The 14,971-nt window shown below is 30.5% G+C and overlaps 2 protein-coding genes across 3 annotated transcripts in view; one reads left to right on the top strand and one right to left on the bottom strand.

Moving 5' to 3' along the window:
- LOC127704886 (cysteine--tRNA ligase, cytoplasmic-like) overlaps window positions 1-14,971 on the top strand; it is a 223,621-nt gene that overhangs the window by 23,659 nt on the left and 184,991 nt on the right. The window lies entirely within an intron of this gene.
- Window positions 1-14,971, bottom strand: part of LOC127704892 (uncharacterized) — a 94,054-nt gene that overhangs the window by 14,210 nt on the left and 64,873 nt on the right. The window contains exon 3 of the mRNA XM_052209127.1: window positions 7,968-8,065. Within this exon, the coding sequence (XP_052065087.1) occupies window positions 7,968-8,065 (98 nt within the window). The remainder of the gene's footprint in view (window positions 1-7,967; window positions 8,066-14,971) is intronic.

The following is a 14,971-nucleotide window of genomic DNA, read 5'->3' as shown; positions in this document are numbered from 1 at the left end:
CTCCTTTGCTGTATGAACAACCTTTCTGTGGACTTAACATAGATATTTAAAGTTACTGTTAGTATATTGTTTAATTTAAATATTGACAGTGTATGCAGAAGCAAAGTCCTTCTATTTGTACTTTTTGTTGTATAAATATTTAAAATGTGCCAAAAGTACATATAGTATTCTGTACAAATTTACATAAAAATATAGCCATTCATAACAACAATGTTGTGCTCTTATTTTTTATCAAATATTTACTTGGGTAAATAAAAAAATTGGAAGACTTGATCAATTAATAGAAATTTAATAAATTTTACAGGACAGACTGACTTTTTAAAGTCAACAACATTGCTATGAGAAATGGATAGAGCATGTTGATGCCTTTGTATGTTAACTATTCTTCAATTGTATTCCAGGGAATCAGAAAAAAAAGTCATTGGTATTGTTTTAAGTTAGTTTTCAAATCCTTTAACCAAGCACATGGTTGTTTCTATTTCACTGATTCTAAATGAACATGAACAATGTCTTATTGCAGTGTCCCAGTCTAACTTAACAAATGACCGTCTGTCTCATTACTGTGTCTGAGTCCAAATGAGCAATTGTCTAATAGCAGTGACTAAGTCTATGTGAACAATTGACTGTTTTTTTGCTCATAACAGAAACTAAGTCTTAATGAACAATTGACTGTTTATTGCCCATAGCAGTGACTAACTCTAAGTATATATTGACTGTTTGTGGCTAATGTGAGTGACTAAGTCTAAGTGAACAGTTGACTGTTTGTGTCTCATAGCAGTATCTACATTCTACAGCTAAATAAACAGTTGACTGTCTGTCTCAAACAATGCCTGATGCAGCCCTTTTTGGCATCTTTATTAGTTTGCAGGAGTTAAGAAAAATTTACATTAGAATTAATTTTGCAATGCAATTTTAAAATTTCCAATAAATAATGAATAAATTTCCAGAAAAGATCTTGAACATATATATTGGTTATAAATATTTCAGAAGATAATTATTATTTTATTTTATAGGACTGTATATTAATGAAGAAGAACATTCATGAAGTTAACACACAATTAAAATGCATCTACTTTGCAAACATTGAATTGAGAATATATATTTCAATAATTTCTCTAAGGATATTTTAAATGTGATAGATTTTTCATTTTATCCCACTCAACTTCTGGTGTAAATTTAATGAACAACATTTTAAAGCTTTTAAAATTAAACAAATTCTGTCATGAATCGGTTTTCATTCAATTTTCACAAACCATCAGTAAACAGGATTGCATGTCTCTCTCGTCATCTGTCGAACGTTCATTTAAGAAATCAATCCAAGAAATTGCTGCTTTTTGTTTTAAAGCATATTTTTATAAATGTCAGTTGATTGTTTTAAGTTTGCATGCAACAGATATTCATTACGATTTCTTCATTAGATTAGGAGTTTCTTCCTCTGCTGATTATAGTGAGGAGAGGATTTGATATTTATAAACTGCTAATAGAAATGAATTAAATTTGTGGCCTGATTTAGGAGTGATATGTCTTTACATGGAAGAATAAAGTTAAGTGCGAAGGAATTCGTTTGTGAGTTGAAAGTAAAATGTTTTTTTTGGGGGGGAAAAAGAAAATGCAGTGAATAAGAAATAAAATATACTCATGTTTTAAAAGCTTTTCATTGAGGTTTTGTTGATTTTAAATTTAGAATGAATTCTGACAGATTTTGATGCTTAATAATGTCATCTTCACAATCTCTACCAATCACTTACACTTCAGTTTTGCTTCTTTTAACTTAAGGCTTTAAAAGAATAAGGGGTAAACCAGTCATCATTGTGTAAGGTCCCTATTCTAAAAGTTATTATTCCACTGTTTAAACATATTGATAGTTTAATCAATATTTGATTGGTTGAGACTATCCCACATGTCATTGAACAAATCTTCATATTCCATTCTGAGGATCATATTCCCCTCTGAAATGTCGCGATTACTTCGTGCGACGTTACGCGCGGCTAATGTACATAACGTTTTGAACTTCTTATTCTTCTTAAAATAGCGATAGCAAAAATCATTATCATGTTCAAATTTATTTCATACGATAAAACAAAAAGACTTATAATTAAATTTTGATCCTTACTGTTTTTCAATGGGTATGTCGTGTTTAGTTTGACTTACAAAAACAAGCGGATAAGAAAAAAAAATGTATGCAAAAATAATATTTAATGTATTGATAGTAAACAAAGCATAGGCAGTGGAATAAAACATTCATTTCCCTTTGCCTCGGGAGATATGAAGATTTGCTCACCCTCGAAAAAATCATATTTCCCTCGGGCAGAGCCCTCGTGAAATATGAATATTCTTGGGTGAACAAATCTTCATATCTCCCTCCGGCACGGGAAATAAATGTACAGTGTTCCCTGTAACACTTATCTGTACCTTTGTGACTATGACTATGAAATGCATTACTACGGCCTGTTTATTAACACTTCCTGTTGTCTTTATCTTCCAAATATAGTAACAAAGTGGTATTTCGTGCAGTGTTGATTTTATACCACACCACTTTTCTTCACAACTTGAGGTTCGTTTTGGGATGAAAAATATGATTTAAATTTGTGTTGACATTTGCATAATTATAATTGTAGCCATTTTAAGCTGCAGTAAAAAACAATATTAGGTCAATGTCAGAAAAATGTCAACTTTTTTATATTCGGCATGAAACAGTGGAAGAGCTCGGTAAACCTCACCCTTCCCCAGTTTCTAAGCCTGATACAAAAAAAGTACATTGACCTAATATTGAATATCTATGAGCATTTCTTTCAAAACCAAGAAATAATTTCAAAGCATGTTTTGAAAAATGTTATGTATACCCCACATCTTCTTTTATCCATGTCTTTAAATGGAAAAAAAACCTTATCAGTCACATCTGTCGGTATGTCTGAAAACCAGTCACTATTATATTACGTACTACTTCAAATCTATAAGGAGTGTTTCATATAATAGAGTAATTATATCTTAAGTACATGTATGTCTATTTCCAGAGAAGCCATAGGCAGCACAAATTAGGATATATTTAGATGTTTAATTGATACATTACAAAGAATTGTCTGCTTTATTGAGATCCGTAACAAAACATCAAATCCTAATGACAAAAAATCAATGTCATATGATATCAAATTAAATGCTTTATTTATTTAATGAGTATTGTTATCATACAGCATGTGTATTTATTAAAAAGCAGATTTCAGGAAAAATTCTGTTATTACCAGACAATGCTTGATAGAAATAAGAAGATGTGGTATGAGTTGAGTTTAGTTTCTGCAATGTGAACCTGTTTATTTTTTATCTGAATAACAGAAGAGACAATTATTGTAGACGATCCTCTGTATTACAGGGGTTTATTGTGGAGATTTTATGCCGATCTTCAGATCTGTAGAATATAGAATGATTATGTAAAAACTTTTATTGATAGTGTTTTTTTGTTTGTTTTTTTTGGTGCTGTATTTCTGGTCTTTGCATGGCATATTTTTCTCTGAGACTTTATTCCTTTCTTACAATGAATTTGTTAAATAAATCATACTTGTGGATCACACATTTAACTTAGAAACCAAATATAGAAGATAATCATTCCATTTTGGGTAGTCAAGAACATTGATCACTCTCATTAAATGGTACACATTTCATTACGTGTAGTTACATGTAATACTAAAAAAATAAATAATATTACTAGTCAATCACTGATATTTGTATCCCAAAATATGTCTAGTTTATATTTATTTAAATATATATATAAAAAGCTGTCACTTTGAAACCAAGTAAATGATTTTTTCCTTCCTTTTGACCTTAAGTATACGAGTGTTTCAGTGTTTTGAGTCTATGGTTGTGACAGTATAGGGATGAAGATTTTATCTATAATGGTCTATCTAATACTGTATTACAAACCCTGATAAATCTTGTAAACCTATCAGTCTTCATTTTTAAACTGACCAGTTGAATTATGGATTGATAGAATTTGATGAACTCTCAAGTATGTGGTAAAAATGAACCTAAGATATGACATATTAAATAGATACAATCTTGTTTACTCAGCTTTTTATCTGCTGCTAAACTGACCAATTGATATATCAGATGAACATCAACATTAATTCATATTTATCAAAATAAAAATCAGTTTTTTTTTTCCTTTCTCATGTTTAAAGTGCAGAAGATAAGGACAATTTATGTCAGGGGGATTGATAAACTCAATGGGGAATCAAAGATAAAATGACCAATAATGTAAGATTTATGTTTCTTTAAGTTTCTTCAGAAATTATTCAATTATAAACAGATGCTCCACCATTAGCTGCTGTCCCTATAGTTCCTATCTAACGGTCAAGAATTCATCATAATGACCAAGAAGTGGACAAGATTTGGTATCATGGGTCGTATTATCACATCAAACACAGAATTGTCATCTCATTCTAAAAGATTCTGAGGTCGGTGCTCACAATGTGCTGTTGTTTAGATTCCTAATGATTTGTTTAGGTTTCTTTTATTCAGTGACAATGGTCTAATGGTGTCAATGTTTCTTAAGAAATTTTTACATTAAAATGTCCCCAAGCATCATTTTTTGGTTTGTACTGCTGAGCTGCCATTTTGATAATTAGTTTAATGGATGCAAAATGCATTTAGAAAATGATGATGACTTTAGCATCATTTCTCAGAGGGACGTTGAGGCTAACGTGACATTTTGACAGTGAATCAACACAAAGTCCACATTTTTTCATACTTGCTTTCATCTAAATGAGCAAAACGTTAAAGTTTTTCTTTGTTCTTCTTAAAGTTTTCTGCAAGTTTGATAGAATCCATATTATATAAATAGCCTTCAGTTTTTGTTTGTGGTTGAATGTGTTCATCAGATAGGAATGATATCAGATATGTTGTATAGCTAAAAGCTTTTTACACAAGGCTTCCTATCAGTAATAGTTTGTAGGGTAAAAATTTATTCTCTGTTTTTTTTTGTTTTTTTTTTTTAAATAAATGGATTTATGGGGCATTCAGTGTCTTGAAAAGTGTGACTGTTACCCTCATTTTCTGTAATAAGAATGTTCATATGGTTTTCAACTTTTATATGACTTCAATAGCTAAAATTTAGAAATTAGAAAATTTTGATGTTGAAAAAATTGATGAGCAGGTCCACAATAGGTGTTAAACTTATAAAGAAATTTTTATCTGAAATATTTATATTTTTCATAAGGTCAGAGTTTAAAAGGACCAAATATATGAACACATGTATCCTGTTTTATCTGATGGTGAGACAATTTTTCTCTATTGTAGATTCAATCTTTTGTACAATTTTCACAATTGAAATTGCCAACATTCACATTACTTTCAAGTGCTATAGAAACAATAAACGCATAAAGTAGTAGCCACCTATATAACCATACAGTAAAAATAACATGGCTTTATAGTTCAATATATTAATGTTTATTAAATTTGGAATTTAATTTGAAAAAAATAAGTGTTTTGATATAATGATAAGAAAGTAAAACAAAGCTGTTAAAGGGGATTCCTTTATTTGATGTGGTGTTATATTCTCACATTGTATGTTTTAAATGAGTTTGTAACTTCCTAGGGACTTGAACATTCCATTTAAACTATCTCATATATTCTGTTTCATGACAATTAATTGAAGTTATGACTTGATTCTTCCACAAATCATCCTTATGGTGCAGAATCCCTTTACAACTGAAGTTTTTTAATTCATAATATGTTTAATTCATCTGCTGTATATGGTTTCATTATAAATCCTAGAAGATTAACAATGTGCCACCTTTCCTTTACATAAAGAGTGTTGTACAATGAAATTTTAGTTTCAATAAAACTCAAAAGGCATTCAAAATTTCACATTGAATATCACTAATTTCAAGTTTTAGTCTGGATCTTAGGATGTTCAGTTGTATTTTGTCCAAATAAGGAGACAGATAAAAATCATCAAAGAAGCCTCCACGATTTGACAATTGTTTTGACTATAAATTCCTAGAGTGTATGATATTTGACTTTAATCTTAACAAAATAATGTACAAAGATATGGAGTCAGTATGATACTCCAACACTTTTAGTTTTTGCATACATGGAATTTCCATATTTCTTACAAAATAACAGTTGAATTATTAAGTATTAGATTTAAGATCAAGTGGTCAAGGCTAATTTCTGTGAAAAATATAAAATTTGTATCTATTATTAAGCTATAACTCATTCCATGATGTACATTAGGATTATTGATTCATTGTTTTTTGTTTGCTTCCAACATAAAATGACAAGAATATTGAAAATTTCACTTCAGTGTCAGACTCTCTGGAATCAAACTTCTCAAATATCCTGGTATTTGTATTTTGTAAAAAAAAAAATGTAGAAAAAAAAAACACATGCATAAAAAAACCCTCATAGAAATCCTTTTCTATCCAGGGGATAAGTTTTAATTTTGTGACTAATAAAGAAATATTTGTCTAATAAATTAAGAAAATTTCAAAAAATTGATATAAAAGGGTATAAAAATGACAAAAAGTTAACGGTAATTTTATTAATGCTACAATTGATGGTTCTAGTAATTATCTTTACATTGACTTTTATGACTTCGCATGATGGGTAACAAAATAGGGGTTAATAAAATATTTAAATATTATTTCTGATTTGATCAATGATATAGTGCTATCAAAGAGAATATATATCAACCATTCAATAATGATTATGAAAATTTCAAAGAATCTGAAAATATATATTCTATGTTATCATCTTGAAAATGACTATAATTAGTTTTAATTAGCTTTATCTATGGTCTTTATCTGTATCTTTATATATGGGTTTCCTTCTCAAGTCGATATCTTCTATCAAGATTCAAAGATTGAATTTACATAAAGTATAGAAAATTGAGCTGATATTAGAAAACATTAAAGGTTCCAGTATTGGTTCTCTAAGATACTATGTCTCACAATCTGATCAAAATGACTGTATCTGTATAATTTGTTGTATTAAAGAATAAAAGGAGGTGACTGGAGTATATGTCGATCAGACAGCAACACATGAATTCAAAATCCAAAACAAGAAAAGCATAGGATATATTTTACTCTCCCCCCAGAGTAAAAAAATGAGTAATAAATATATGTATAAAAGGAGACTTGGAGTATATGTATAAAAGGAGACTTTGAGTATATGTATATAAGGAGACTTGAGTATATGTATAAAAGGAGACTTTGAGTATATGTATAAAAGGAGACTTGAGTATATGTATAAAAGGAGACTTTGAGTATATGTATATAAGGAGACTTGAGTATATGTATATAAGGAGACTTGAGTATATGTATAAAAGGAGACTTTGAGTATATGTAAGACAGAAACTGTATTTCTATTTCTATTTCAGTCAGCACTATGAAGATTTCATTTTATTTACTCTTTTGTCAAATTATTTGATGCAACTTTTTCATGGTTTAAGTTATGGATCTTTTTATTATGTTAAAGCTATTTCTGTTTTTTTTTTAAATTCATATTTATAGATTTGAAAAAAGTGTAAAAGAGGCCTCTTTGTCTATTTTTTTGGAAGCTGTTTTGTAGTGATAAGAGTTAAAATACACTGTACCAAAAGGTAAATCTGTTCTTGTTATGGTAAACTGTTACATCTTTGGATTCATTATTTTTCTTAGAATTATAGTTTTTGTGGATTTAGATGGATTGATTGATTGGTATTTAACACCAGTTTCAGCACTGTTGGCTATTTTGTGGTGGCCAGTTTTATTGGTGGAAAAAGCTGCAGTTCCCGGTGGATTTAGAGGGTATAGGCCAATATTAGCAAGTTTTTCCTCATCCCATGAAAATTGGTCCACATGAAAATATATGAATCCACAGTATCCTTTATGACTTCCCTAAGATTTTATAGCATACAAGTGAGATAAACAAGAGTCTTTCCATTGCCTAATTTCTCACAACCCATCCATTCTAATTTTAAAATGTGTACTAACCATAGCTTGAATTCCAGCTATCCAGCCATTTAAATCATATATTGGTATATCTTTTGTATCTCCTAATCTTCTATACAAAAACCCATGGTATTGGTTAGCTGCAAGAAAGAAAATATTGATATAAGTGTTATATTCTTCATTAAAGTGGATTTAATTTGCTTTGTTTTTTTGTAATTTTAGACTTCAATAGACACTGTATGTTTTGTTATTTTACTGGGAAACTGCATGGAAGATAAACCCTTGAACTTAAATGCTCTGAGAAAAGTTATTAATCTAATGAAACAAATTTTTCAATTTCTGTATACATTTCTGAAAACTTTAACATTTTAGGAAAATTATCTTTATTAATAAAAACAGTGAAGAGTTTTGTAATAAAATGTTACACTTCCTTTAAACTTCATATTGATTTTTGTCCTCATTCTTTCAATCAACCTTTACAATGATGACAACTTTGACAGTGCTGCAATTATAGTGGGATAGTAAAAACGTAAACTTAGGAAATGAATGAAACCCTTCTCTTATGTAATTTGGTTGTAAAATACAGAAACTTTTAAATCTGTTGTGGAAAACATGAAGTTTTCCATGAATGATTTCATCTTCTAATAATCATAGCAAACCAAATGAACAGAAAGAGGAATTTAAAAAAAGTAGCTTTTATATTGACATGTTTATCAACGGGAGCTGAACATCCTTCTGTTGTAATGTAAATCACACCCCAAACAATTCCGCTATGTCTGATTACGGAATTATTCTTAACAACAATTTCAATGACAGGGACAAGAAATTGTTCTGCTGCTCTACGGCATTGGGAGATCATAGATTATGTTGTATTGAATTGTATATTACATAGAGTTTGTACTTAGTAGATATACAAAAAGAGCAGAGCTTCATGCATTAATCAACTTGTCTGGTATTCTCTGGAGGTTGTATAAGCTATTTACGTCAACTTAAGCAATTGTGGACAATTTATTCCATTATCATGTGGAAGTCCTATCATTGCTCTCGCAGGATTTCCCCTGGATTTTACATAATGCATAGATCGGATTGCACATCATTTTGAGTATTATCAAAAAATCATTTTTTATAAATTCATAGACATTGCTTCTCCGTACTCTTGACTCTTTTCCAAACTTGTGACATTTTGGTGCTTCCTGCATTAGATATTTAATATGTTCTGTCTGGGTACTTCCATCAACAGACTTTGTGAAGTGACCACCTTTAATGTCCAGACAAGATATAAATAAATAAATAGAAATTAGTCTGCTGGACATACTAAAACACATTTAAGTATTGTCCCAGGATAAAAGATTCTTTGTAGTAATTAAGTAAGGAGTCGCTCAAAGTGATTGTCTTTTAAAAAAAATCAGCCAAAACATGTCTGCTCTATCATTTTTATGTGCAAATATGTGTTTAGCTTAAGTGAAATGTGACTTTGAAAGTTATTTACTTAATAATACATGTATATGGTTTATAATAACATTTATCACATATTTGTTATGAAAACATTGGGTTTTGCATATGTAATAACCGCAAAATTGTCCTACTCATATTGCTACCCGGGGCAAAAAAGTGGTTATTGGTTATTGTGTCCCGATTCCAAATGATGTGACGTCATTGCACCCTTAACGACAATGACGGTGTTTGTATTGAAAATTATGAGAATTCTACTACAATGGCCATTAGTAACAATGTCCAACCAACTATTGTCGATTTAGCCCTAGCTATGGCAAATTATCACTTTTGTATATCACCATATTCATAAATAATGGGAATGTTACAATAAATTTGTACGCAGTAAATGAAAAAAAAAAATAATGGAAAATGTGATAATCTTTTTTAGATTTTACCTGTTGTGGTTAATCAAGTAGTTATAATTGAACGTTTTTCTCTTTTCTGCAGAAATTAAATATGTGATAAATAGATTATAACATATCTTTTCCATATTGGCCCTGGTATCATCCCTCGACCCATATCGACCCTCGGCTAAAGCCTCAGGCAGATATGGGAGTCTGGGGATGATACCAGGGCCAATATGGAAAAGGGCATGTTATAATCTATAAGTATTCTTCTAATAGCTGTAGACCAATCATTCTAATTAAAGCATCAAAAGGCTGTAAAGCACTCAGATGTTATATGGTCATCTCTATCATATTATAAGCCAAAAAAGGATGTTTATATGTATATTTTGGTTTTTAAAATACAGCAGTCTGTTTGGTGCCACTGTCATGATGTTGTCAATGTTGGTTCTAAGGTAAACCTGGATTTTACCCTCATTAAAATTTTGATTTTTATCCAATCAGAATCAATGTTACAAAGAACATGCAATTTGACTCCTGCCAGTCAGAATGATATCATTGATAAAGGCCCTTGTGTTTTCAGATTGATACAAGTTTCTTTATGAAATATTTAGTGACCACTATACTTGTCCAAATATTTCACAGCCAATTTGTCAATTGTTTTAATAATGGTTTATCAGCATCAATCATTCCTGCAATCCCTGGAGATTAATGTGTCTGACTATTTAATCCTACACTTAATGTCTGGAACCATGACTTTTGATTGACAGGTTCCATGGTGTCTTTCAGTTGTTCTGTATCCCTGTCTGTCAACCAGAATGCAAAATAACCAGTACTTTGAAGAGTTTTGAAGCTGTTTGCATATTGAATGTGATTTCATATTTATTTTTGAAAGAAATTTTCGATTGTCTGAGAATGAGCTTGTACATGGTGTTTGTTATTTTCTAGAACCAATCAGTTACAATTTGAATAGTAGTATGCAACAAGTCCAGGGGTAAAGACAACCACCTTTTCATGGTGTCGTTAATGTAAACATGTCAGCCTGTCTGTTTTGAAAACAATCTTTTTGAGGTGAAGAAATGTAGAATATTAAAAAATATCAATTAGGATATTGATTTATTTGGATATAAAATGATAACGAGATTGTTTATGTTATTTGATGTGAAATGATTGACATAATCCCTTCTAATCTCTTTTTCCATATTTTAGAGGTCTTCAAAAGAAAAATGGGTTTTTGGATTTAATCTTGCATAATGCATTACAGAAATAAAAGAGCCAACCATTACTTAAATAATTGGCTTTTTAACCGTATGTTGAATCTTGTGTTTAATAATTTTCATGTGCGTAATGAGTCACGATGCACGTCTTCGTGATACAGACAGGTTACACAGGTGCGACAGACATCAGGTAGCTAATTACTTCTCTTGCAGTGACAACACTTCTCAGTTTTGTCATCTCAGGTGTATAAAAAAGCAATTGCAATTAAAGATAGGATTATGTCATTAGAAAGAAAAGTAGCGCCAGAGCACAGTCTGATGGAAACTAAGCTTGGGAACAATAAACATTGATCCTTCATTATATAAGTCCCCATTGTTGTAATTAATTCATGCGGGATACCTTTCAGAACAAACAAAACGAATCAGATTGTAAAAATTATAGAAAATTAAGACAAAAGGCACTATGAATCATTGAATGGGTATTTTTTATATTGGTTCAGAAATTGAAAATGGCTTTGAATTGGTTTGCAGCCATTTGCTAATTGGAGATTGTGACATATTGAATTATGTGGAAGAAATGAATTTTGATGTCATATTTTGATATTTATGATACAGTCCCATTGATATTTTAGTGCATGAACAATTTGTCTTCTACATTTAGTGAAGAATAGTCAAATAGGCAATGTTGTTTATGGATGAAGGTTCAAACTCCAGTGTGTAATCTTTCAACCATATTTAGGTCCAATAATCTTTTTACTATTTGCAGGATAATACTTTAATGCCACTTGCTACAAAAAAAATCTACAGAACATGACCGAGAGACAGAGATGTATCATAACCCACATCCCAACATTATGTTTACCCATACTCTAAGCTAACCACTCTTACTTTGGCCCTACTCCTAAATGATCTATGTTCCTGACTCCTAAATGTTGTGTAACTAGCTAAAGTGCTGAAGTGTTTTGTCTTTATACTTTGAAAAAGATTACCATAAGTTAATTGAATATATTTGCTCATTGTAGCTACAAGATAAATAATCATTGTATAAATAAAAGATATCAGTAATATAGCAAATATTTGATAAATGCCTTTTGCAAAAAAAATGAAATAAAAAAATTAGATTGAATATTGAATATTTTTTCAGTAAATATTATCAGGTTTTATTTTATTGTGAGAATTTTTCCATCAATTTTATCCATTGATGAGAACAAAGAAGAGTTAATCAACAATAATTTAGATCAAATAAGTCCATTTCACAATACAACATGCCCCATTAGATATGGAATCAATTTGTCAACGAGAGACTGTCATCATTGTCTCCCATCTCCGAAGTCTGTCCGAGAACAATGGGGGAAATCACAGTAAAGGAAAGATTACGGATTAGGCCTAGTTACCATTGTTTTAATGACTGTAATGGTGTTTTATGTGGTTCAGTATTATTAACTTTTGGTAATAAGGATTCAGGTAAAAAGGAAGAGATTTTTACACTTTATTACTCCCCCTGTCAATCAAGTGGCACGACAGTGTGATGCAATCACAGTTCTTAACTTCTAGTTTTTTTTATTATTGTTTTATCACAGCCATTTAAGCAAATTAGTATTTTTTTAATGAAAAAAATGTGAACGAGTTTTTGATTTCCTTTTTGTCAAATGAATCAAAAATAGATTTTATAAAATTTTATATATAATAGAAAGCAATGGGTATTGACGATGAATATAAGGAGATATAAAATATATATATAATGTCAAAGAGACAGCAATCGTAAAGACATAAGTAAATTAAAAGACATCAAGAGATCAACATTCATGGTCTTCTACAATTAAGCCAAGCGTGTTAAAATGTATAATCATTATAAATATCCTATCAAAATTTAGAGACGTAAAATTTTGTACTGGTATATTTTAAAAATTTGTGTTCCCTTATACTATATATTCCTGAATATATTAATAGCGATTATGAGTAAATTATACCTTGATATCAATTGGCAATATACATCCCAATCAAAGCTCTGTCATTTACAGATATTTTGGTAGACATGTTTTTTTTTATAGAACGGATATTACATTCCCAAACAAAAATATGTTAATTTACCAAAATCATTTACCAATTAATAGGACATTGTCAACAATACACAGAGGAGTAATTATAATGGGGGCCAGTCATCGAGTGTGTCCTAACGCTACTTCAAGTAAATAGGATCTTTCTTTTTTGTAATTGAGTCATCAACTTTTTCATATTAAATGTAATTTGCACAATTTTTTTGTCTGTCAGAAACATCTTGAAGCATTGAAGAGTTCCTGCATAACTTTTTTGGATTTCGTGCAGACCTTTGATTAATGGGTGTTTAATTAAGAGAAGAAACCCTCGAAGTCAATGATTTTAATTTGTAACCAGGAAACACAAAAGAAAAGGTTAAATTGAAACCATTATCACTTTCATATAATGTATTAAGCCTTTTGTCTTTTTCTCTAGATTTTTTTGTGATTTCCTTTTTAATTACAATATGTCATTTTCGTTTGGGTTTTTTCTTGCAGAATCTTGTTTACTGATAGAAAAAGTTCTACATACAAAATTCAGAAAATTGGATCACCTAATATTATTAAACAGTGAATTTTGAAGTTAAAAAGGCACTTGATTTTGACACCATATTGGGTTTTAATAGACCTCCATGCATTAATAGCAGATGGAGATCTAGCTTTAATCAGATTTTAACAGGATAAAAAAAAATGGCATCATGGGTAAAAATGAAAGAAATCCCCTTTAAAAAATTTTAATATCACTGATTGCAAAAATGTTTGCAACTTTCCAATGTGATACCAAAACCATGAAGGTTTTTAACTTCAGTCTGCACCGTTAGCCACTTAAGTATTTGCAAAACTTTGTTAAGACACATAAGGAAAATGTTGGGATATTGGTCTTCGGACTACTGAGTAGTTGGAAAAGATTTTGGTGCAGACTGTAACTTGGGTCTTAAATTCATTTTAAGATCTATTTTTTACCATCCATCTGTTGCCAATAGTATGTTTATCCCCTGGCTTTTAACTCATTTAGCTTATGCTACATATGACATTACATGTCTCGAAAATAAATGTGTTGATTTTATGGAAAAAATTTATTCCTCATGTTGTACTAATTTTAAACTTATCCCCTTGTATTATCCCAGAGTAAATTTAAAGCTTTTATATGAAAAGGAGAATGCTAATTGTAGGGAAAATTTAATCACTCATCTGTTGTCAATTGTAATTTATCCCAGATAACTTAAAGTTTGTGAACATGAACATGGTGTTTTTGAAGAAAGTTTTATCCCTCATCTGTAGCCTATTTCCTAACTAATGCCAAGGAGATCATGGACGCTGATTGTAGCGATGATATATTTGTAATTAATTAACTCACACTTAGAGGGAGCAGTCATTAAATCATAGCAGGGATCATTTGTTTCACATTAAAATGAGATCTGTCCAGCTTCTGGTTACAATAAATAATAATACTTAAAAGTAGTGCTTCATTAGAGCTACAGAATGGACGATGTCCAGTGAGCTATAAATCTGAAGATCAATTGGAGAAGGCTGATCTTATACCTTGATGATCCCTATCATAGATACTGTTAATATGCAGTAAATAATGATCTTTACCAGCTGGTCAAGCTTGTTTGGAGAGTAGAATAGAAGGTGACCAGACTGTCAAAACTGGTGGTCAGTGTAAAACTATTGATTATGAGTGTGAGATGTTGGTGATTAACATTAGGAATGTTCTCTATACCAAACATGATTAGGAGAACAACAACTTTATGATATGGCTGTGTAAAGGCTTAGAGTTTCAATTCTAATATAGTTTTATATTCAAGATTTTGCTACATTACAATGGAAGATTCAGTAAGCATGGATTCCTGAGATCATGACACCCCCCCCCCCCCCCCCCCCCTCCAAGGCATTTTTCTGATTTTTTAGGGGGAATCATGTAAAAGTGGACAAGAATTAGAGGGAACCCCCAA

The sequence above is a fragment of the Mytilus californianus genome, unplaced genomic scaffold (genome assembly GCF_021869535.1).
Source record: "Mytilus californianus isolate M0D057914Y unplaced genomic scaffold, xbMytCali1.0.p SCAF_6, whole genome shotgun sequence".
NCBI lineage: Eukaryota > Metazoa > Mollusca > Bivalvia > Mytilida > Mytilidae > Mytilus > Mytilus californianus.
This window is presented reverse-complemented; position numbering and strand designations above follow the sequence as displayed.